Source organism: Oncorhynchus mykiss, chromosome 6, assembly GCF_057628025.1.
Source record: "Oncorhynchus mykiss isolate SJ-2025 chromosome 6, ASM5762802v1, whole genome shotgun sequence".
Classification (NCBI taxonomy): Eukaryota; Metazoa; Chordata; class Actinopteri; order Salmoniformes; family Salmonidae; genus Oncorhynchus; species Oncorhynchus mykiss.
In genome coordinates this window covers 32,078,502-32,102,817 of record NC_143027.1, presented here as the reverse complement: position 1 = coordinate 32,102,817, position 24,316 = coordinate 32,078,502, and the positions used below count along the sequence as shown (strand labels likewise).

Below are 24,316 nucleotides of genomic sequence, written 5' to 3'. Positions count from 1 at the left end.
AGACCCAATATATTCTAAAATATTCCATCATACAGGGAAAGGAAACAGTTGAGTAAATGAGAGATGCAAAATATATTGAAAGCAGGTGCTTCCACAAAGGTGTGGTTCCTGAGTTAATTAAGCAATTAGCATCCCATCATGCTTAGGGTCATGTGAAAAAATTCCCAGTTAGAGCAGCAACTGAGACAGCATTTTCCACCACCATCAACATAACACCAAAGGATGGAATATCTTGTTGAAGAATGCTGGCGCATTTCTACAATAGAATTCCAGACACTTGTAGATTAGGGTGGCCCAGCACACTATTAAGACACTTTATATTTTTGTTTCCTTTATTTTGGCCTACATTGAACACAACATATTTGATTTGATTTGACATATCCCAACATAACATCTCTAGACCTCCATGTAGTAACGGTTCTACTGGTCCTCTCCATCTATAATTTGTGCGTCTGTGTGTTTTTCAGCTCTGATTACGACAAAGGGAAAGGGGTTTACCTAGTCAGTTGTACAACTGAATGCGTTCAACTGAAATGTGTCTTCTGCGTTTAACCGAAATGTGTCTTCTGCGTTTAACCCAACTCTCTGAATCAGAGAGGTGCTGGGGGCCGCCTTAATCCACATCCACGTCATCAGCGCTCAGAGAACAGTGGGTTAACTGCCTTGCTCAGAGAACAGTGGGTTAACTGCCTTGCTCAGGGAACAGTGGGTTAACTGCCTTGCTCAGGGAACAGTGGGTTAACTGCCTTGCTCAGGGAACAGTGAGTTAACTGCCTTGCTCAGAGAACAGTGGGTTAACTGCCTTGCTCAGGGAACAGTGGGTTAACTGCCTTGCTCAGAGAACAGTGGGTTAACTGCCTTGCTCAGAGAACAGTGGGTTAACTGCCTTGCTCAGAGAACAGTGGGTTAACTGCCTTGCTCAGGGAACAGTGGGTTAACTGCCTTGCTCAGGGAACAGTGGGTTAACTGCCTTGCTCAGGGAACAGTGGGTTAACTGCCTTGCTCAGGGAACAGTGGGTTAACTGCCTTGCTCAGAGAACAGTGGGTTAACTGCCTTGCTCATGGAACAGTGGGTTAACTGCCTTGCTCAGAGAACAGTGGGTTAACTGCCTTGCTCAGAGAACAGTGGGTTAACTGCCTTGCTCAGAGAACAGTGGGTTAACTGCCTTGCTCAGGGAACAGTGGGTCAACCGCCTTGCTCAGGGGCAGAACAACAGATTTGTACCTTGTCAGCTCGAGGATTTGATTCAGCAACCTTTCATTTACTGGCCCAACGCTCCTACCCGCCAGGCTACCTGCCGCCCCAAGTTGGGCTTAGATTAAATATGCAGATACTGTTTTAAGGGAAAGGAAAGGGGGATACCTAGTCAGTTGTAAGACTGAATGCTTTCAACTGAAATGTGTCTTCCGCTTTTAACCCAACCCCTCTGCATCAGAGAGGTGTGGAGGGCTGCCTTAATTGACATCCAAGGCTTCGGTTGTTAGCTATATAGGCAAACTATCTCAGTCACGCTTCCCAAATTCACCATCAAAGGTCTTATTGTAGCATTATCTGCACTTATCTCTCTCCTCCCCCCTCTCTCCTCATCTCCCTCTCTCTCCTCATCTCCCTCTCTCTCCTCATCTCCCTCTCTCTCCTCATCTCCCTCTCTCTCCTCATCCCCCTCTCTCTCCTCATCTCCCTCTCTCTCCTCATCTCCCTCTCTCTCCTCATCTCCCTCTCTCTCCTCATCCCCCTCTCTCTCCTCATCTCCCTCTCTCTCCTCATCTCCCTCTCTCTCCTCATCCCCCTCTCTCTCCTCATCTCCCTCTCTCTCCTCATCTCCCTCTCTCTCCTCATCCCCCTCTCTCTCCTCATCCCTCTCTCTCTCCTCATCTCCCTCTCTCTCCTCATCCCCCTCTCTCTTCTCATCTCCCTCTCTCTCCTCATCCCCCTCTCTCTCCTCATCCCCCTCTCTCTCCTCATCTCCCTCTCTCTCCTCATCCCCCTCTCTCTCCTCATCTCCCTCTCTCTCCTCATCCCCCTCTCTCTCCTCATCTCCCTCTCTCTCCTCATCCCCCTCTCTCTCCTCATCTCCCTCTCTCTCCTCATCTCCCTCTCTCTCCTCATCCCCCCCTCTCTCCTCATCCCCCTCTCTCTCCTCATCTCCCTCTCTCTCTTCATCCCCCTCTCTCTCCTCATCTCCCTCTCTCTCTTCATCCCCCTCTCTCTTCTCATTCCCCTCACTCTCCTCATCCCCCTCTCTCTCCTCATCCCCCTCTCTCTCCTCATCTCCCTCTCTCTCCTCATCCCCCTCTCTCTCCTCATCTCCCTCTCTCTCCTCATCTCCCTCTCTCTCCTCATCTCCCTCTCTCTCTTCATCCCCCTCTCTCTCCTCATCTCCCTCTCTCTCTTCATCCCCCTCTCTCTTCTCATTCCCCTCACTCTCCTCATCCCCCTCTCTCTCCTCATCCCCCTCTCTCTCCTCATCTCCCTCTCTCTCCTCACCCTCCTCTCTCTCCTCATCTCCCTCTCTCTCCTCATCTCCCTCTCTCTCCTCATCCCCCTCTCTCTCCTCCCCTCTCTCCTCCTCATCCTCACCTCCCTCTCTCTCCTCATCTCCCTCTCTCTCCTCATCTCCCTCTCTCTCCTCATCCCTCTCTCTCTCCTCATCTCCCTCTCTCTCCTCATCTCCCTCTCTCTCCTCATCTCCCTCTCTCTCCTCATCTCCTTCTCTCTCCTCATCTCCCTCTCTCTCCTCATCTCCCTCTCTCTCCTCATCTCCCTCTCTCTCCTCATCTCCCTCTCTCTCCTCATCTCCCTCTCTCTCCTCATCCCCCTCTCTCTCCTCATCTCCCTCTCTCTCCTCATCTCCCTCTCTCTCCTCATCTCCCTCTCTCTCCTCATCTCCCTCTCTCTCCTCATCCCCCTCTCTCTCCTCATCTCCCTCTCTCTCCTCATCTCCCTCTCTCTCCTCATCTCCCTCTCTCTCCTCATCCCCCTCTCTCTCCTCATCCCCCTCTCTCTCCTCATCCCCCTCTCTCTCCTCATCTCCCTCTCATCTCCCTCTCTCTCCTCATCTCCCTCTCTCTCCTCATCTCCCTCTCTCTCCTCATCCCTCTCTCTCTCCTCATCTCCCTCTCTCTCCTCATCCCCCTCTCTCTCCTCATCTCCCTCTCTCTCCTCATCCCCCTCTCTCTCCTCATCTCCCTCTCTCTCTTCATCCCCCTCTCTCTCCTCATCTCCCTCTCTCTCCTCATCTCCCTCTCTCTCCTCATCTCCCTCTCTCTCCTCATCTCCCTCTATCTCCTCATCTCCCTCTCTCCCCTCATCTCCCTCTCTCTCCTCATCCCCCTCTCTCTCCTCATCTCCCTCTCTCTCCTCATCCCTCTCTCTCTCCTCATCTCCCTCTCTCTCCTCATCCCCCTCTCTCTCCTCATCTCCCTCTCTCTCCTCATCTCCCTCTCTCTCTTCATCTCCCTCTCTCTCCTCATCTCCCTCTCTCTCCTCATCCCCCTCTCTCTCCTCATCTCCCTCTCTCTCCTCATCCCCCTCTCTCTCCTCATCCCCCTCTCTCTCTCAATCTCAGCTATCACAATTACAAGATCTGGTATAGCAGTACAAGATGATGTAATGCACTTCAGACTACATCCCCAGGATGATGCTGCAATGTCAGCTGACCTGGTTACTGTAACCGTGCCGACCGGCGCTGTACTACACTTCTCCTCTGTTTAATTTAAACACTTGTCACGATGATGCTCTACACATGCACGCACACACAAAGGCATGGGAGAAACTAGGCTAAAGCATTACTCCATTCAGGACAGAGTTGTAGAACTATATTCAAACATGGCTTTTACTGTCTGAGAGAGACAGAGAGACTCCGGGACTAAGAGAGACTGAGAGGGTGAGTGTACTCAGCACTCTAAGCAGGGTTTCTCTCTTGTTCCTGTGTGTTCCTGCCTGCCTGAGACTGAGGATCCCAGTCAACACGAGCCTCCAGTTTGACAGTGAGAGAGACTGGATCTTGTCAGAGACCACTGATCGCCACGAGGTGGAGCTCTCTTTCCCGCACAAGGCAGAGAAGTGTGTACTGTGTACACCACGAGTTTACATGGGCAGTTTGAGTGTTGTGGTTTGTGATCAAACCTTGAATGAAACTGTTTCGATGCTGAACGAGGCTAAGGGTGTAGGTATGTATGTCCTTAAATTAGAGGGGACTGTATCATCAATATAATTCAGGCTCTGATCTTGTCCCATCTCGATTGCTGTCTGGTAACGTGGTCAGGTGCAACAAAGAAAGACCTAGCAAAGCTGCAGCTGGTTCAAAACAAAGCAGCACTCCTTGCCCTTAACTGCACACACAGAAGTAACATCAACAACACGCATGATAGTCTTTCACTGTTGAGGGTTGAGGAGAAATGGACTACTTCTCTTCGGGTCTAAACGTTCTCGTTGAAAATGTCTGACCACTTGTATAATCTATTTGCATACACTTCAAACAGGCATGCGTGCCCCACCAGCCACTCCACTATGTGTTTCTTCACAGTACCCAAACCTAAAACAGATTTAATCCAAGTTTAGCTTTAAAAACAGATGAAAAACATCATTAGTATCACAGCACCTCTCCTCTTTCTATAAACATTTAAAAATATCTCATTTAAATGTACTGTTTATAAGAATATGAACATGTGTATCTGAATAGTGTGTAAATAGTATTTTTGTGGTCTCTTTGTGTCTCTTCTATATATAACTCTTATTTTGTTTGTATTTTGAATTCAATGTAATGTCTTATGTTGTTCTTGTCTATAACTGTTCTGTACTTTGTCATGTATTTGTATGTTTTATGTGGACCCCAGGAAGAGTAACTGCTGCATGTGCAGTAGCTAGCGGGGATCCTAATACACTAAACCAATACTGCGGTTCACTACTACATTACAGTATGTACTTGCCCAGTACAGACAGAGAGATGTGTTGACTTCTGTTTACCACTAGATGGGACTGTTGAGCCTGTTTTTGTCTCAGTGCCACAGTTTCACCGGGCAGCCATGCTATTATAGGAAAGATCAACTTACTGTTCAGATCATTATTCAGAATCATTGGAGGAATGCTTTTGGTAATCCACATATGTGTGTTCCAGGGTGGCTATGTGGCTACTATACATGTTTATACTGGTTATATTTAGCTCCTAACCACACACACATCTGTGACTTCCAGTCAACTCTTAATTTAATTAAAATGATGATAGGTTAGGCTGCCTGCACGTACACTCACAACATAGACACATGCATATGCACACACACACACACACACACACACACACACACACACACACACACACACACACACACACACACACACACAGTGGTCTTGGTTAGAATGGGGTCTGGGTTCAGATGGAGACAAGGATTCCAGACACCGGGAATGTGACCCTCTGTCTATACTCAGGGAAGCTGAAGTCGTCTATAGTCACAAATGTGACTGGGCCTGTGTGTCGGTTAGAAATGATAATATCTTTATTTAATCTTCAGAAATTGCCTCTGTTCCACTTAAGCTCTCTGAAGCTTCCTGGAGTGAGATCTTTGGTGTGGTTCTAGAAGTCTCAGTGTGTTCCCGACTGCATGGGTTCCAGACTAGAGCATGGCTCTGTGTCTGTGGGTCCGCCAGTGTTCCACGTATGCTGAGCTATTTCTGGGTCCAAGGAAAAGAGTTACATAAGACCTGATTAGTCTCTCTTTCTCTTCATCTCCCTCTCTCTCCTCTCCTCTGCACATTTTCCAGCCCGTGAGTCAAGGTGACTAAGACCTTCCTGTGTTTGTGTGTGAGTGCGTACATGTGTGCTTGTGTTTGAGGTGGACTGTTTATCCCAACTGTAGTGTGGGTGTAGCCTCGTGAAACAAGCCTGATCCCACGATAGCTCACATTCTGAAACTAAATGTGAGGGTATCGGTTTAGCTAGTTTACCAGGCTAATGTGGGTGGACCCTACTCTATACAGGTGTAGCAAGAGGTGATAAGGTCAAACAGCTCCCATAACAGGTCTGTCCTGCCTGCTACAGACAACAGACAATAGAGAGGGGAGGGAAAGCAATGCCATGCATCCCTGACAGCTATGACAACAGATACATCCTAACAAAATATATACACACTCACTCACTTTCTCTTCTGCCTTCCCTCTCTCTCTGGCAAAGGGTTACAGAGAGCTGTGCTAAATGGGGTTCAGTCTGAGAGAGAGAGAGAGAGAGAGAGAGAGTGACAGAGAGGGAGAGACAGGGTACCCTCTGTGTGTCTTTGTGGGTTCTCCAGCTTGCTGATCACGTCTGAGCAGAAGAGAGCAGAGTAAAGGGAAAATAAAAGAGGAGATGAGAGAGAGAGACTCTTTCCTCTGTCACCTCCCTTTATCCATACCTCGTTCCTCTCCTCCACAGAAGCAAATGGTTATTAGATTAGTCATGGTTGATGTTTCTCATACAACACATCTCATTTGGCTTGGCCTAGTTAGAGAGAGTGTGTGTGTGTGTGTGTGTGTGTGTGTGTGTGTGTGTGTGTGTGTGTGTGTGTGTGTGTGTGTGTGTGTGTGTGTGTGTGTGTGTGTGTGTGTGTGTGTGTGTGTGTGTGTGCGCGTGTGCGTGTGTGAGTGTGCGAACATGAGGGGGATGCATGTAATCAGAGTTGTCAGTGCATGTGGTACTCAGTGCTGTGTCAGTGTGAGAGTGTGTCTGTGTGAGAGTGTGTCTGTGTGTGCATTTTGGAAGTTATGTAAGCCACCATGAACAGCCTCCAGGCGTGTGGTTGTACGTGCACACTTTGTGTGTGTGCGTGTGTGTGTGTGTCTGCAGAGATGGGAAAGAGAGAGTTTCCACATGGTTGACTAACCACAGCCTGCCATGGTCGCAGACTTACCGGCACGTTCCATAGAGAGAAGAGTAAGAAGAGCTCTGGAGGATGGTTATGTACACATAGGAGGAACTAAATGTTCACGATTGATTTGTTTTGATGTAACAGATGTATTAGACTGTAATGACAGAGGACGGAAGAGTCAATGGAACAGATACAGCCCAATAGCAAACTAAATGTGGTTATTCTTGTCGAGATAGATCGACCAGATAGGGTACATCTCCGGGTTTCTGTCTGTCCACCCAGCCTGATTCACTTTGATCCTCTGCACACACCTCTTTCTATCTGTCGGTCTCTTAGATCTCCTATCCTCTATTAGAGGTCAGGTCTGACAGAAACGTGTACTACTTGTTGTGTTAGCTGTGTTAGGTGTCCTCCTCCTCCTGTCCCCTCTTCCTCCCTCTCTCCCTCACTACAGGACACTAGTGATCTACCACTCGGTGTAAACAGTCAGACGACTCTCAGACAACAGCTTTTTTGAAACAGGAAACTTTCACCCTTACTTCTCTAACCCCCCTCCCTCCCTCTAACCCCCTCCCTCCCTCTAACCCCCTCTAACCCCCTCCCTCCCTCTAACCCCCTCTAACCCCCTCCCTCCCTCTACCCTCCCTCTAACCCCCCCTCCCTCTAACCCCCCTCCCTCCCTCTAACCCCCTCCCTCCCTCTACCCTCCCTCTAACCCCCCTCCCTCCCTCTAACCCCCTCCCTCCCTCTACCCTCCCTCTACCCCCCCTCCCTCTAACCCCCCTCCCTCCCTCTAACCCCTCCCTCCCTCTACCCTCCCTCTACCCCCCTCCCTCCCTCTAACCCACTCCCTCCCTCTACCCTCCCTCTACCCCCCTCCCTCCCTCTAACCCCCCTCCCTCCCTCTAACCCCCTCCCTCTCTCTAACCCCCTCCCTCCCTCTACCCCCCCCCTACCCCCCCTCTCTTCTTCCTCCTCTCACAACACGCCTTGAGTCTCTCCTCTATTACAATAGAGCAGCCTGAGAGAGTTGGGGTAGGGGGAGGGTGGAGGGCTAGGCAAACTCTTTTTGGGTGTGAGTGAGAGAGAGCGAGGGAGGGCGAGAGAGAGGAAGAAGGAGGGAGGAGGGAGCAGTCTGGCAGTCAGCTGATCACTGCTCTGGCATTCAGAGTTGAAGCGGAGGATGGAGAGAGAGAGAGGCTGAGGGAGAAGAGGCTACTGATGCTACAGTAATCTGTGATCTAACAGAGAGTAAGAAACCAACAGCGTCATCTCAGCTCTGTCAGCCTCTTGTCACGGTTTGTTCCGGGATCAACAATGCAGAAGAGCAGTCTGGGAAACGAAAGCAAAAGGAGGAAGTGAAGAGAGAAACAAGAGATGCCAAAAAATCAACATCCTTTTAAAAAGAGAGAGAGAGAACACACGGATCAGCTCCAAGACACAGAGAGAGAGAGAGAGAGAAAGAGAGAGAGAGATACAAGTAAACAGACTCTGTGGTGAGTCACTCCTCCTCTCTTCTACTCTCCTCTGGTGCGTTGTTGCTTATGCACAGAGGAGCAGCAGAACTAAGAGAGGAGTTCAATCTAGAGCCAGAGGAGGAGAACCAGACTGTGTGGGAGTAACAGAACCGAGAGTGGAACTGTAGAACCTGTAAGGGACCAGACCCTTACAACCAGGAGTATCATCAGACCCAGTGGGGTGCAACCAGACCCAGGGGGTTGTATACTGTATAGAGGAGCTGGTGTGTCTCTGTAGAGATGTCCTGGGGGTCTTTGCTGTCTCCAGTCCAGTGGGCCAAATGGACTTGGTCAGCTGTGCGGGGGGGAGGGGAGGATGAGGGGAGGAGGGAGCGCCCGGAACCAATGATGGAGAAAAGTAAGTGGGCTACAGGTGTGTGTGTGTGTGTGTGTGTGTGTGTGTGTGTGTGTGTGTGTGTGTGTGTGTGTGTGTGTGTGTGTGTGTGTGTGTTTTTTTTTTTAAGGATGATCTCTGTATATTTTAGATGTGATGTGTGAGAGGAGGAGAGAGAGAGAGAGAGAGAAGGATGTCTGTATTCTGGGAGCCTGTGTCTTTGTCCTCCTGAGCTGTTTTTCATTAGTGTGTGGACAGTTTGATGTGCATTTAGGTGCATGGGAACACAAACACACATGGAGCAAATCTGGGCTGGGCATCTGGGCAGACCTTAAGACTGTGTGTGTGTGTGTGTGTGTGTGTGTGTGTGTGTGTGTGTGTGTGTGTGTGTGTGTGTGTGTGTGTGTGTGTGTGTGTGTGTGTGTGTGTGTGTGTGTGTACATGTATGTGAGTGAGAGAGAGAGAGCGAGCGAGAGAGAGAGAGAGAGAGAGAGAGAGAGAGAGAGAGAGAGAGGGAGAGAGAGAGAGAGAGAGAGAGAGAGAGAGAGAGAGGAGAGAGAGAGAGAGCGAGAGAGAGAGAGGAGAGAGAGAGGGAGAGAGAGAGAGAGAGAGAGAGAGAGAGAGAGAGAGAGAGAGAGAGAGAGGGAGAGAGAGGGAGAGAGAGGGAGAGAGAGGAGAGAGAGCGAGAGAGAGAGAGAGAGAGAGAGAGATGGAGAGAGAAACTGAAACACAGTCTGTCCTTGTATTGGGGACATGTGGGCTGGATGAGGAGGCTAGTGGATGCAGGTGCCAGGCAGGGTTAAGCTCCCCTCCTACCCTCCTCCTTTTCGTCCCTCTTTCCCTTTCCTCCCCCTTTGCTTCTCTTACAGTGACACTTCTTTAACTCCTTTGGTGGCTGTTGAAGGAGCCATTAGCGAGCCACTGGCCTGAAAGTTCCCCTTCTAGACAACCAGGAGAAGTTCCCTTTGAACATGTAGCAGCAGATCCGTGTGTTACAGATCTGGGTGTCTTGTGTCTGCTCTGGCTGTAGTCTGGCTCAGTCTGGCACACACAACACAACTCTGGAACCATGGAGGTGCTATATAAACTTGTAATCAATGTCTCCCTCTCTCTCTCTCTCTCTCTCTCTCTCTCTCTCTCTGTCTCTCTCTCTCTCTCTCCCTGTCTCTCTCTCTCTCCCTGTCTCTCTCTCTCTCTCTCTCTCTCTCTCTCTCTCCCTGTCTCTCTCTCTTCTCCCTCTCTCTCTCTCTCTCTCTCTCTCTCTCCCTGTCTCTCTCTCCCTCCCTCTCTCTCTAGTTCGGACTCAGAAGGGAACTTTGAGACCCCAGAGGCGGAGTCTCCTGGTCTGCTGAATGACTGACCCAGCTGGATAACTCTGCCCACACAGGTGAGATTCTGTCCTCTCTACCTGTTTGTCAGTAGGAACAATGAGACAGGAGTAGTGGATGGCAGGTGAGCGCAAGTTACTCTAGCATCGCTCTGTAAAGCCACAGAGACCTGAAGTACAGGTGCTTCTTCACCAATAAAGACAGGCTTAAGATAAACAAGTGCACCCTCCAACACACACATACGCACGCACGCCGCTGACATCCCAAACCAACAGCACACACAGAATCATGTGTTGTCGACCATTGAGTTTTATAGACAACAATGTTATCCTATTAAAATGTTTTCAACTGCTCTGTGGCTTCTTGGACTGGATTAGTTCAATTGTTTTGGGATTCATAATCCTAGATCTGGACACAATGCAATTTAGAAGATGGGATTCTATGATCGTAATGTACTGAAATCTCCTTTTGTCTCTGTAGACATTAATGACCCCTCCTCTTATAACCTCTTATGGGTTACTGACATAAATAAAATACATTGACTGAGAGATAATTGAGTCTGGAGGAATAATAATAGTCTACTCGATTACAGCACCGAAGGGAGAAACTACACGGTAACAACAACACAATACTAGACATTAGATGTACATAGTCTATTGACCGGGTTAGATGTCTGAGCAGAGTTGGATTTTAGGGTTTCTGAAGAATTGAAGGCATTTCTTGTTATTGTGCTTGATTGTTTAGAGAAATCAAATAGACCCTTCATTTCACCACTCGCATCTCTCCTCTCTCTCTCTCTCTCTCTCTCTCTCTCTCTCTCTCTCTCTCTCTCTCTCTCTCTCTCTCTTCTCTCTCTCTCTCTGTCTCTCTCTCTCTCTCTCTCTCTCTCTCTCTCTGTCTCTCTCTCTGTCTCTCTCTCTCTCTCTCTCTGTCTCTCCCTCTGTCTCTCTCTCTCTCTCTCTGTCTCTGTCTCTGTCTCTCTCTCTCTCTCTCTCTCTCTCTCTCTCTCTGGTCAGTGTGTTACCCTGTTAAACTGTGTAGAGGCTGTTATTTATCGGTTGCTAGGCTACAGGGTGAGGCCTAAAGGCCAGGGGCGAGGTTGTCCTGCTCTACTCCCAGATGATTCTGGTTAGAGTTGAGGTTAGGGAAGGTTTCCTCTCCTGTTCAGATAGTATGGGATTGTCATGATCTCTCCATACTACACATCCACAGAGGGCTAATTTGACTGTAACATCTTACTCATATCTCTGAGAAAAGACAATTGGAAGAGGATCTTGTTATGTTTGAAAACAAACACTTATTCTTAGTTGAGTCAGACATGTATCTAAAAGAGTAGCATCTCACATACAAGGGAAATAGAACAACCAAATCACCTAGTGATTCACGATAACATATCAACAAAACAGACAATGCAACCGATGATACTAATCATGAATGGATGCTAATCGGTGCTGAACACAACACCCCCCCCCCCCCCCCCCCCCCCCCCCTTCCGGTGGGGCCAAGGGAGCGTGTGACACCGGTAGTGAACTACTCAGGGTGGCATCAATGGCAGAGTGTGGACATGCAGGAGGTGGCACCTTCATCAGTCGGCTGCCAGCGAGAGCCGTCAGGCAGTTGAAACGTTGCTGGGCCCAGCTGACGTTGAACTTGACACGGTGTTGACCAGAAGGTGCAGAGGTTGTCTGCGCGCTGTGGTCGTTGCACCCTGACCCAATCCCTCACTTGGGTTCCACGAAGCCGTGCTCTCTTTCTTTTGTTGTAGCGCTCCTGACTTTTACGCTGTTGGCTATGCAGGGACGGAGCCTGTGTAAGGGCAGCTCTAGTTCACATCCTAGCATCAGCTTGGCAGGAGAGACTGGTGGTGGAGTGGTGAGCAGCTCTGTAATGCAGCAGAGTTTGCAACAAGGAGTCAGTGAAGGAGCAATCCTAAGCTAGGTGAGCTCTGATTGAACCTCTCCACCCGCCCTGTTGACCCGGGGGTGGTGGGTAGGTTGTTCTGATGTGCTTGATCCCCTTGCTTTGGATGTAAGAGCTGAACTCAGCCGAGACCAGCCAAGGGTCATTGTCCATGGTCAGAATTGCAGGAAGTCTCCAGCGAGCAAAGAGCACATCCAGGAAGTTTATGATGGCCCCTGATGTGACAGAACTCATGGGTGTGACCTCTGGCCATTTTGAATGTAGGCCATACTCAACCACTAGGAAGTGTTGGTGATGTGGCACATTGTAGAGTTCACTGCAGATGTCCAGTTGGATATGTTGCCATGGACGGGAGGTCCAGGCCAGTGGTTGCAGTGGTAGTGGCGGATGTCCTGTCTTTCCACAGAGAAGACATGGAGCACAGTCACATACTAGACTTTCAATATCATGACCGATGCCAGGCCACCACACCAGGTCCCAGCAGCACTGCTTCAGCAAGGTGGCCCTCATGAGCCATGGTCAACACTCGTCCTCTGAGGCTGCTTGGTATGCTGGTGCAGTTTCCACAGGCCAGACGTGTCATTCCAGCATGACAGCTCATGTTTGAACCTGGCATATTGTTGGTTCCGATGGTCGCTGTGCCAGCCAGCCATTGGCTACATATTCCCGCAAGGTCGCGAAGAAGGGGTTGTTGGTTGATTCTTGGGTCAGCTCCTTGTGCGACACTGTGTCTTGGAGAGGTGAGTGTAGGAGCTGGATGAGGTCCTCATCTGAGTCAATTTGGAAACAGGTGGAGTCTGGAGGAACTGAGCGCGAAAGGAGGTCGGCCAACACATTGTCCCTGCCCAGCGTGAACTGCAGCTTAAAGTTAAACAGCTGGAATTGGTCTGACCAGCGGTACATGTGGAGGAGCTTGTGTCCCGACCTGGAGGTAGACATCAAGGCTGTGTGGCCTGGTGGTCAGTGCACAGTTTGAAACAACTGTGTTGACCAAGTTGGATACCCATGGGAAGGCATCCACCGGCTAGATGAATCCATCCTCCAGCTGCTTGTGTAGATCCTTAGTGACCTCCTGGCGTAGAGGCTGAATGACTGGAGTCACCATAGGGCCGAGTTCAACAGAGAGGACCCCAGGCTGGTGAACAGGTCCAGATCTAAGGTATTAGTGCCCTGCCGTGTGATGTTAGAAGGGGTATTGAGTGAAGGCCTTGTTGCCATACTGCACCTGTGAGTGTATAAAGCCGATGACATCAATCACTGAGTGCCCATATCCGTACAGGCTAAAGCTGGGCAGCTGGAGGGGCAGGTGAGACATGAACTGCTCATAGGTGGCCATGCTGAGGAGCGACACTTTTTCTCCTGTGTCTAGCACGAGAGAACGCATTAGTCACCCAGCTGTACAGTACAAGTGGAAAACCCAGTCGGGTTTGAGCCAACAGTGCAAGTGACAAGAGGGGGTGTGGCTGTGGGGTGTGATCCAGCTGGGTTTGATCCAACCAGGCGAGTGACAGGAAAGGGTGTGTCTGCGGGGCTTGCTTACTGCACAGCTTGAAAAGCACTGGAAGCATGTGTTTGTGCCTCACAGATCGTAGTTGCACAGTGAGCTGCTGATTCCACTTGGGAAGCTATGGCTACAGCTTTTGCTGTAGAAGAAGCCTCTCCCGCACAAGTGAACATGAGGTTTTCTCAATGAACTGGTCCCTGATGATTTAATCTCGAAGATATCCAAACTGACATGACTGCGCTAGCTCTTTAAGATCAGCAATGTACTGTGTCACTGACTCACCTGCTCGCTGTCGAAAATGCAGCCTCTTCAGAAGCGCACTCTGTTTCTTTGCAAAATGTCCATCCAAACGTTCAACAGCTGCATCATATGTGTGTGCTTCCCTGAGCGTTTGGAAGAGGCGCAAGCCCTTGGCACCGAGACAGTGGAGAGAAATGGCTCTTTTCCTCTTAGGGCTAACCACATCCAGTCCGATAGCTAGCATGTACGTCACAAACCACGACTTCCATCTGTCCCATGGGATTGTTGGTTCTCCCTTGTGAGGCCACTGCTCCGGTGGAGGTAGGGATATTGTAGAAATACTTTCAGCCATCCTCGTTCGCCAAATGTTATTTTTAAGGAAGAGGAAGAGGCAAAGCGAGAGGGATAACTGGGCCCAAGATCTGTCGTCTCCAGGAGGTGGCATTTTTCCTTTTTTTCCACTCACTAAGCGAAAAGTTTTGGTATGGAGAACAATTTTTTTATTAACTAGGTAAGTTGACAGAGAACACGTTCTCATTTACAGCAACAACCTGGGGAATAGTTACGGGGATATGAATGAGCCCATTGTAAACTGGTGATGATCAGGTGGCAATGATGGTCAGATTGAGAATTTAGCCAGGACACCAGGGTCAACACCACTACTCTTACAATAAGTGCCATGGGATCTTTTGTGACCACAGAGTCAGGACACCCATTTAACATTCTAGCCAAAAGCCAGCACCCTACACGAGGCAATGTCCCCAATCACTGCCGTAGGGAATTGGGACATTATTTTTTTTTATAGACCAGAGGAAAGGGTGCCTCCTACTGGCCCTCCAACACCATCTGGTCTCCCATCCAAGGACCGACCAGGATCAACCCTGCTTAGCTTCAGAAGCAAGCCAGCAGTCGGATGCAGGGTGGTGTGCTTCTGGCTAACAATAAGAGATTGTTGAACATTTAATTGGTTTATTTGATCTAATAGAAGTTTCGCAATGCTTAGGCTGTTACGAGTGTACTGATATAAGTAGAACAAGTCATATCCTGGCAATTTTATATCGGAGTTGTGCCTCTTCGTCACTAGTTACAACAGCCACAAAGTCATAAACCCCACCTATTTACTTTTCGTAAATGTGATTTTAAACCAAAATTTAACCACACTGCTTACCTTACGCCTAACCCTAACCTTAATTTAAAACAAAAAACGCTAATTTGTTTTTCCTAATGTTTATGATATAGCCAATTTTGCCTTTGATGCTATGGTAACTAGTGGAAAACATTTAGCCTGTTGTTCACACACATATCTGCCGTCTCATGGGCTAGAATGGTCCCACTGATCCTGCCTCCTGACTGCCTTCCATTTTCTAAGACATTTTCGTTGTTAGAGTGGCCATTGGAGTATCTGGTCAATGTAATGGATAATCTGTGGTAGCATCTCACATACAACAGAAATAGAACAACCAAATCACCCAGTGATTTTCGATAACAACCTATCAACAAAACAGACTGTGCAATCGATCATACAAATCATGGATGTTATAAGTGCTGAACACAACACAACAGATCTGACACACCCTAGAAAAAGAGAGAGCATTGAGCAATATCACGTGTGTGTGTGTGTGTGTGTGTGTGTGTGTGTGTGTGTGTGTGTGTGTGTGTGTGTGTGTGTGTGTGCATTGCAGTGTAGTTACACTGTTCTGCGTTCCTGGGCTTTGTGCTGGATTTCTCTATAACAGAGAGCTCACTGTACAGCAGCATGAGTCAGCAACCCTGACTTAAACACACACAGTGGGCTAGAGCCTCTACTCTCTCAGCAGTGTCAGCCCAGATTGAATTGAGCAGCCCCAGACCCCAGAGAACAGAAGCATGTTAAGAGCATCGCCGTCAGCTGTTGTAAACACAACAGGATTCTGAGCTAAACATACACTCAAAGCATTATTGTGCTCTTAGGGAAAGGACCATTGTGTGTGTGTGTGTGTGTGTGTGTGTGTGTGTGTGTGTGTGTGTGTGTGTGTGTGTGTGTGTGTGTTTGCTGTTGACAAGGTTTTTGTTGACGCAGGGACCATTGTAAGGGATCATTCTTAGCATTCTAGCAGGAAGTTAGGAGCCATTCTGATTGTTCTAACAGGAAGTGAGAGGCCATTCAAACATAGCTCAGTCCACAAGCTGCAGCTCAGCTAGTCACGCTTTTAACTAGGCACGGACTGAGGCTGACCTGCAGTGCTTTAATTGTTCCCTGTGTTTTGAGCCGCTATAGGACTTAGAGTTACGATGCTCCGTCCGATTCCAGAGATGTTTTTCATCCTGATGCACTGGGAACTGAGCTCCCACAGAGAGAATATCCTAAAGAGAAAAGAGCTATGGAGAGAGTGGTGAAGAGAGAGCGAGTGAAAAGAGAGATGTGCATTTCCTGTAGTGTATTATCTGAAACAAGAAAACCATACAAAGATAAATCCAAGATGTATTTGCTGCTAAAATGTCTGTTGTTGTTTTTGTTGTTGTTGACATAGCATCATTATTGGTGTCACTTTTAAAGAAAGGTTGTTGTCTTGCTTCTCTCCAGCGTGATACTAACTCCACCTCTCTTCAGTCCTCACCAGAGATGTCGGACAGCTGACGCCCCGCCTCGTCCTGGACAGAAACTCCAATCAGGATGTTTATCCCACGTCCCTACAGGAAGTCCAAGATGCCCTAAACAACCTCAATAGCTCCTCCCCTCTGAGTGGAGCAGGTTTAGACCAGAACCTGAACCTGAGGTTGATCTCAAGACCTGGAGAAGGAGATGGTCTCTCCCCGTCCCCTCTGCCCCAGCCCCGCGCCCTACGCCCTGCCTCACTCCCTGTCCACAACTTCCCTGACCCCGCAGAGGTTGATGACATTTCTCCTATCACCTATGACCCCAACGGCAACATGAACTCTGACCCCAAAAGCCTGACCCCTGAACTGGACAGACCGGACTCAGACAGACAGTCACCTAGGATGAGCACGGACATCACGTGAGTAACACTCACACAAGACATCTTATCTTACACATGCCTGACCACTTAGCATACAATCACATGATCTTATCTCTCCCTTCCTCAACCAATCATCCCCCCTCCTCTCATGTCTCCCCAACACTCCACTGTCTCTCTGTCCTTCACCTGTCTCTGAGTCTATTTCTGTGTGGCATGAGGACTGCTGACCAGGTCTGTTTACTATGTATGATGCTGTAAGTACAGAATACTGTACTGTCTCTGTTGGCCCGCCACTAAACCTTGACCACATCCCCTGCCTCTGTGTCTCCCCTCTCCCTGCCCTCCATACATGTTCGCCTACACCACGACTCACTGCAGTCAGAGCAGCCCTGGCTAGACTTCTTTAGTGCGGTGTCAGGTTGACGCATGGAGATAGATTTAACCATAACCGTTTGGTCATCAGATTCTCTCAGGCAGGGCTAGTCGATCTCAGAGCCTGTTACATTATCACTACCTCACCTCAGAGAGAGGGAGAACCTCACAATACTCTAGTCTACAGAAACTTAACAAAACTCTCTGTTCAAGCGTAATCATGCTCTGTGTAGTAATCTGGTGAGGCAACAGCCTGTTTCATTAATCTGCTCTCTACTTTCATTTAGTAATTTAGCAGCACATATGTACAAAGCAACTCAACAGAGAAAGCACAGAATGTGGTCTGATTATAGTCTGCTTTCTCTCCATTCTTCCTACTGTACTCTCTATATACTCAGGAACAGCAACACTGTTTCAGTTTCTCCTAATATCCTAGGTGTAACGATGTGCGCTGGGGAGCAAGTTCAGGGAGTGAGTGAGTGTTTTAATAAATAAACCCAACTAGATACAAACCAAGAACCACAACCAACGCACAGAAACAGTAACACCTGGGGGAGGAACCAAAGGGAGTGACATATATAGGGAAGGTAGTCAGGGAAGTGATGGAGTCCAGGTGAGTCTGATGATGCGCAGGTGTGCTTAACGATGGTGACAGGTGTGCGCCATAACGAGCAGCCTGGTGACCTAGAGGCCGGGAGATGGAGCACACTGACAATAGGACTCTGCTACGTTTGGGTCTGGCTGCTGTCCCAGACACACATGGTCGGTGGGTCAGCGATGATCTGGTTAGGGTTCGCACAAGGTCTGACCTCAGTGCTCTTTGTCTTCAGGAACTCCTGTAAAGTGAAGAAGCTGGACAACCAGACTCCGTTACAGAACACCAGTGGAGAGGTAATGGTTAATGTTTTTACCAGCTTCTCAAACAGGAAATGCTGTACTCCTCTTCACACCTTTACTCATAAAGACAGCAAACTTTATTTACCTCATTTTTTTTAAAGAATGATTTTAAATACTCCAGATAAGTGTGTGTGTATCGCTGTCCTTGGTCATTGAGTCATATTTTGTGTGTGTCTGTATGCGTGTTAGTGTAGTGTTTCTCCCGCTGGTACCTTTCCTCTGTGTACCTGACCATGACCGTGGTCACTGTACACATTTCTCTCTGAGAGCCCTGTCCTCTTAGTTTACCTCAGCCCTAGGCACATGTCAGGCCTGCTCTGGCACGGCAACCGGGCGAGAAGGGAGCCTGTCCAATTAGACGGATGAGAATGTCTCTGACCGTCTGTCCCTCCCTCCCTGTCTGTAGGACAACGACCATTGCAAAGGTCATGCTACAGATGAGGAGAAGCTAGCCAGCACAACAGGACTCGGAGCAGATGGAGACCACAACGGTGAGTGAAGAATAAGGGGATCAGACACACCCAACATCATTGTGTGTGTGTGAACCCATTTTTGTACAGATGAACGTGGTACCTTCAGGCATTTTGAAATTGCTCCCAAGGATGAACCAGACTTGTGGAGGTCTACAATTTTTTTTTCTGAGGTTTTTGCTGATTTCTTTTGATTTTCCCATGTCACGCAAAGAGGCACTGAGTTTGGAGGTAGGCCTTGAAATACATCCACAGGTGCACCTCCAATATCAGAAGCTTCTAAAGCCATGACATCATTTTCTGAAATTTTCCAAGCTGTTTAAAAGCACAGTCAACTTAGGGTATGTAAACTTCTGACCCACTGGAATTGTAATACAGTGAATTATAAGTGAAATGATCTCCATGAACAATTGTTGGAAAAATGACTTGTGTCATGCACAAAGTAGATGTCCTAAATGACTTGCCAAAACTATAGTTTGTTAACAAGACATTTGTGGAGTGGTTGAAAAACGTGTTTTAATAACGCCAACCTAAGTGTATGTAAACTTCTGACTTCAACTGTGCATGTACAAATGACCTTGCCTAACCTGTACCCCCGCACATTGACTCAGTACCGGCACCCCCTGTATGTAGCCTTGTTATTGTTACTTTTATTATTGTTTTTTTTTGGTAAATATTTTCTTTGCTCTAACTTGAACTGTTGGTTAAGGGCTTGTAAGCATTTCACGGTAAGATCTACACTTGTTGTATTTGGCGCATGTGACAGTTTTAATTTGAATTAGTAACTTGAATTGTCCACATCCACAATTGCTTCATTTGAAGCTGCGTGTTCCTATGCTCTGATTTGGGCTCCCTCCATCCCTCAGCTGACTCGACCACTAGACCTACTGTATATGACTCATGCAGCTTGTTGTTGTGTATGACTGGTAGGTCTGTGTATGAGCCAATAAGCAGAACCCCCATTAGTGTGACAGGAAGCAGACAGACTGTACCCGATCAATCGTCACTCAGGCTGCATGTGACACTTCTACTGTAGCTGTGTTCTTTTCTCTGGTGCGGAGTTGGCCTTATATTGTCCGTTTTGCTCTGTTCTCTTTTCAGTTCTGTCTAGTCTGGGGAGAAGTATATGGTAGATTTTGTCTGTCATCTTAGGAGTTTATTTATTATGAGACAAGTGTCATCATGCCCTCTGAGCTGCAGGTATACACTGCACCCTCCTGGTTACACAGCAGCAGTACATGGAGCTCCCAGTGGTTGGAGTCAGATAAGAATAGAAAAATAACAGAACAGAATATAACATAGTTCCTTTTGAGAATACAGTGTGGGATAGACCGCTGCTCCTGAATGGCGCAGGGGTCTAAGGCACTGCATCTTAGTGCTAGAGGTACCACTACAGACCCTGGTTCGATTCCAGACTGCATCACAATTGGCTGTGTTGGGGAGTCCCAAAGGGCAACGCAAAGGACAAGCGTCGTCCGGGGTAGGGTTTGGCCGGGTAGGCCGTCATTGTAAATAAGAATTTAAGGTTTGATGTGATGTTCTCTTCCAGAGCTGAATGTGTCATCCAGACCAGAGGAGTCAGACTGCTGTTCTATGGTGAGTACACTAACATGCCCTGTTAACAGTCCCATATAGCCCAGTGAGAGTTTGGTCCACTTCAGATCCGGACCTGGAAATGACAGTTCTGTCAGAATCATGTGCTCCCCCTGGTGACCACTAGATGGCGCCACCAGTGAGCCAGCTGTATGAAACCCTTTTCTCTGAAAACAGATTATGGCCATGATGCTACTGTAGAGTGTTAACAATCATTCTCATCATGTTTTAGTAGATGTAGTGGATTACAGCTGTGTTCAGTGTTGTTGAGGAGCTATCTGGCCCGCTGTAATGGTGACTGGCTTGATTAGTCTTCTAGGCTACCTGGTGCCTACTACAGTAGCACATTACACTACCATGGTAGCTTTACTCCCACACTGTCTGAACATGAACTGACCACAGGCTCCTCAGCCTGTCTGTCATCTCCAGCTTCTCAGGTGATAGAGGGCTTGAGATGATTAGGATTAGGATATTATGAGTGAGTTATAATCCAGGGAAGGATAAGAGGAGGGGGAGGGCTAGCGAAAGAGATGGAAATAACTACCCTTAGCTCCGGCAATGAGGAACAAGACCTAAACTTCTAGCCCCCCCTCTCAGAGCACCAGAGTAGGCATGCTGAAGGCAGAGCCAATACAGAAGTGATTGTCTGTATAGGGCTCTGACAAACACTACTATAATCTGTTTATTGAGTGAAACACAGATGGAAATGACCTATAAACAAACTGTTTAAACCAGTCTGCCACACCCAGAAACATTCAGAGTATCCAATGCTACAGGCCACAGTTGACATTGTGACTAAATCAGGGTTTGGGTCAATTGATTCTAACATCTAGTCAGGTACTTATGGAACTCCTCTCTCCTCCGCAGTATGAGGACCCCTGCCAGCTGAAGAACGCCAAGCTGGGAGGAAGTAACACGCAGAAGAAGACAGGAAGTGAGGTTCTAGACGCCATTTGCATCAGCGAGGAGGAGAAAATGGCTGTTCTCACCCTTATCAGAGAGGAGGTAGGTTAAAAAATAGACCGCACACACTCACACAGGGTAACACAGTAATAACTGTTTCCTATGTCAGATCATCACTAAGGAGACGGAAGCCAGTGACTGGATGAGAAAGTATGAGGACAGCAGACAGGAAGTCATGGAGATGAGGTAACTCACATGTAGGGTTACAAAATTCCTGGAACTTTCAATAAATTCACTGGTTTTCCAGAAATCCCGGTTATTGAAAGTTACAGTAATTTTGCAACCCTACTCGCATGTACCATTCACCTGAACTGTACTGTGAGGCTAGTAATCATATGATTGTGTGCTGAGCAGTGAACAGACTGAGGGTTAGCTAGTATAGACTCATCAGTAGCCGTTCCTCCTCTCACAGGAAAATTGTGGCAGAGTATGAGAAGACCATCGCCCAGATGATTGGTGAGTGGCTCGGTCAACCAACCTCTTCAAACATTCCTCTCCGTAAAATGACAGGTATACCCAGTGTAGTGGTGGCGTTGATGCACGGAATCGTAAAATGACCCGTCCGCGTGAACTCTCTCTCGTTCAGAGGACGAACAGCGCAACACCCTGAGCGCCCAGAAGTCTTTGCAGGCTGTAACCATGGAGAAGGAGTTGGCGCTAGCGGACCTGAACTCGGTAGAGCGCTCGCTGTCTGACATGTTCCGCCGCTATGAGAACATGAAGAGCACCCTGGACGGCTTCAAGAAGGTCAGAGTTCGAGGGTCAAGAATAGTCTGACCTGAGTATCATTAGTCTTTAAGCACATTTGACGTATGTTCTGTATGTGGAATGTGGTTGTTCTACCATTTGTGTGCGTGTAGAATGAGGAGGTGCTGAAGAAGTGTGCTCAGGAGTATCTGGCCAGAGTCAAGCAGGAGGAGCAGAGATACCAGACGCTCAAACTCCACGCCGAGGAGAAACTAGACAAGTATGATTACGCACACTACACACACAGTGGTCTGTGACTACGTACCAACCAATGAAACATCTACCCTATTCCCCCCCTCAGGGCTAATCAGGACATAGCCCAGGTACGCAGCAAGGCCAGCTCTGAGAGTGTTGCTCTGACCGCCAGCCTGAGGAAGGAGCAGATGAGGGTGGACTCTCTGGAGAGAGCCCTGCAGCAGAAGGTAACGCACAACACAAATGCTACATGCTAATGCCTTTTGCTAGCCCTATAGCATAAAGTAAAGTGCAACACACATTCTACATGTAAACAGAAGGTTGCTTGCCCTACATGTGTTTTTGCTAACCAGATCTTAGTTTTGAATCTCCCTGACGTGATCTTCCATCTTGTCACAGGCCGAGGAAATCGAGGAGCTCACCAAGATCTGTGACGAGCTCATCGCCAAGATGGGCAGAACAGACTGAGACAGATTCCATACGTCCAAATCATTCAATCTTGATCCGCCGAGAAATCCCTGCCTACAACCTATGGCATACTCTGCCCTGTGCATGCATCCAGCCAATGAGCAGTTCTGTTTTCCCTTGGGGCGTCTGCCTCTAATGCTGCTGTACTGGTCCGACGTCATATGATAACCCATTTTCTCTTGAGTAGTGTACCCTATGGAGAATAGGGTGTCATTTGAGCCAGAGATTGTTACATGTGGACTGTTTTTGTTTTGGTCACTTTCGCCATGCAAGACCAAATCCCTTACTCCCTCCATCTGTCGCTCTGTCCTGTAACTAATATAATGTGCTGTCTAGGCATTGCATAGATTTGGGCTCATTTACCTGACGATAACAGTTTGTGGAGCACTTATTAATAGATTGTGTATATAAACACCCTGGCTGAGATGTACTGTACATATTTATTCTGAACACTAGGAGACTAGGGTGGGACCAGGTAGACGCGCTCTAGGACAGTTAGAGGTCAGGGGTGAGCTGTGTTTGACCCTTCTGTATGACTACACTATTACAGGGAGGGGGGGGATATGGGCATAGGGTTTAGGATGCACTGCTATTGATAGGGGTCGTGTGGGGCGTTGTCCTGGAAAGTATAAAGCTTTTCTCCTGTTTGTAATGAGGCCTTGTGTTAGCAGTGGAGGAGGGGCTGTAGGTCTACTGTATAGTCTGCTCTGTGTGGTCTTGGACAGGTTTAGATCACCTCCAGCATACCTGCACAGGGGAGGATTTCTCGCTGTCCTAAACGCCACCTGGTTAGTGTTTGTCTCAGGCCAGTGTGTTGGAGCAGAGAGTAGAATACTCGGTTACTCAATCTGGAAATGGTGAATTTAATACAAAGACTATCTATTTTGTATATGTTCAAGCATACTGTAAACTGGAAGTGTTTGAATGACTGTGGCTGTTATTTTTAGTTCAGAATTTTTTTAAATGCTCAGAATATCCTACTCATGTTCCCCTCTGGCCACTGACATGCACAGCACCTGTAGTGTCCAGGTGTGAAACATTATGACATGGCGGTAGAGGGAACTGTTCCAGGGTTACTCGAGCTCCCATTGACCCCGGGCCAATGTAGTGCACTATATAGGGAATAGGGTGCCCTTTGGGACACGCCCAGTGTGTTTTACTGCAGCACCTATTTAGTGGCATAGAAAGATAACGTTTCTCTTATTCACTGCTTAACTGTTCCCAGCTGAACTGGTTGTGTTAAATGCTCGTCACCCCTGTGGAGAGTCACACCGCCTCACTGTACTTGTTCCCTCTCCGCCATACTGCTCTGTGGACGACCATAGTTATACAAGATGCATTATAAACTGGGTGGTTCCAGCCCTGAATGCTGATTCGTTGACAGCCTTCTCTATCATGCACATTTTTGCGCCATTCTGCAGTTGCGTTGCCTCCAGCGTCATTGACGGTTTCGTTAAACATTGTTTTTTTTAAAACTGTCACCAATCTCTTTTTTTGAATTGTCATTATTTGTGAAGTGGTAATAAGAAAAGTACAGCTATACTGACTATGTTGACTAATACGGTATATGCAGTGTGTCCTGAGTAAACAAGATTGCAGTAATAAAGGAGTGTGTCCTGAGTAAACAAGATTGCAGTAATAAAGGAGTGTGTCCTGAGTAAACAAGATTGCAGTAATAAAGGAGTGTGTTCTCATGGCTTCTGTGTGCAGGAGAGTTTCTCTGTTCAGCTTCACAGGTATGGTCTGACATCACAGCTTCAGAGGACGGGTCTGACATCACAGCTACAAGCACTGACTTAACTGAATCCTCGGTCTCTGCCAGAGTGAACCGTAGTCTAGCCCTGGACTAGCAGCCAAACAGAGAAGAGTGTGAAAGGTGTCACCATGTCGGCTTTATCCTCTTATTCTCAGAGCTAACATCCCCTGACACAATTATGTCCTCTGTGTGACACACAGAGATAAAGACACATG

General features: G+C 48.0%; 1 protein-coding gene across 1 annotated transcript; it reads left to right on the top strand.

The window, feature by feature from the left end:
* Positions 1-8,316: 8,316 nt before the first annotated feature.
* On the top strand, positions 8,317-24,042 carry LOC110525764 (transforming acidic coiled-coil-containing protein 1). Its single transcript, XM_090237687.1, is given in 14 exon segments — positions 8,317-8,719; positions 9,988-10,046; positions 10,049-10,078; positions 16,274-16,679; positions 17,843-17,903; positions 18,316-18,400; positions 19,929-19,975; positions 20,840-20,977; positions 21,045-21,121; positions 21,348-21,391; positions 21,522-21,682; positions 21,796-21,902; positions 21,984-22,104; positions 22,277-24,042. Coding segments are annotated over 14 exon segments (1,527 nt in total). The 5' UTR covers positions 8,317-8,597; the 3' UTR covers positions 22,346-24,042.
* Positions 24,043-24,316: the final 274 nt, after the last annotated feature.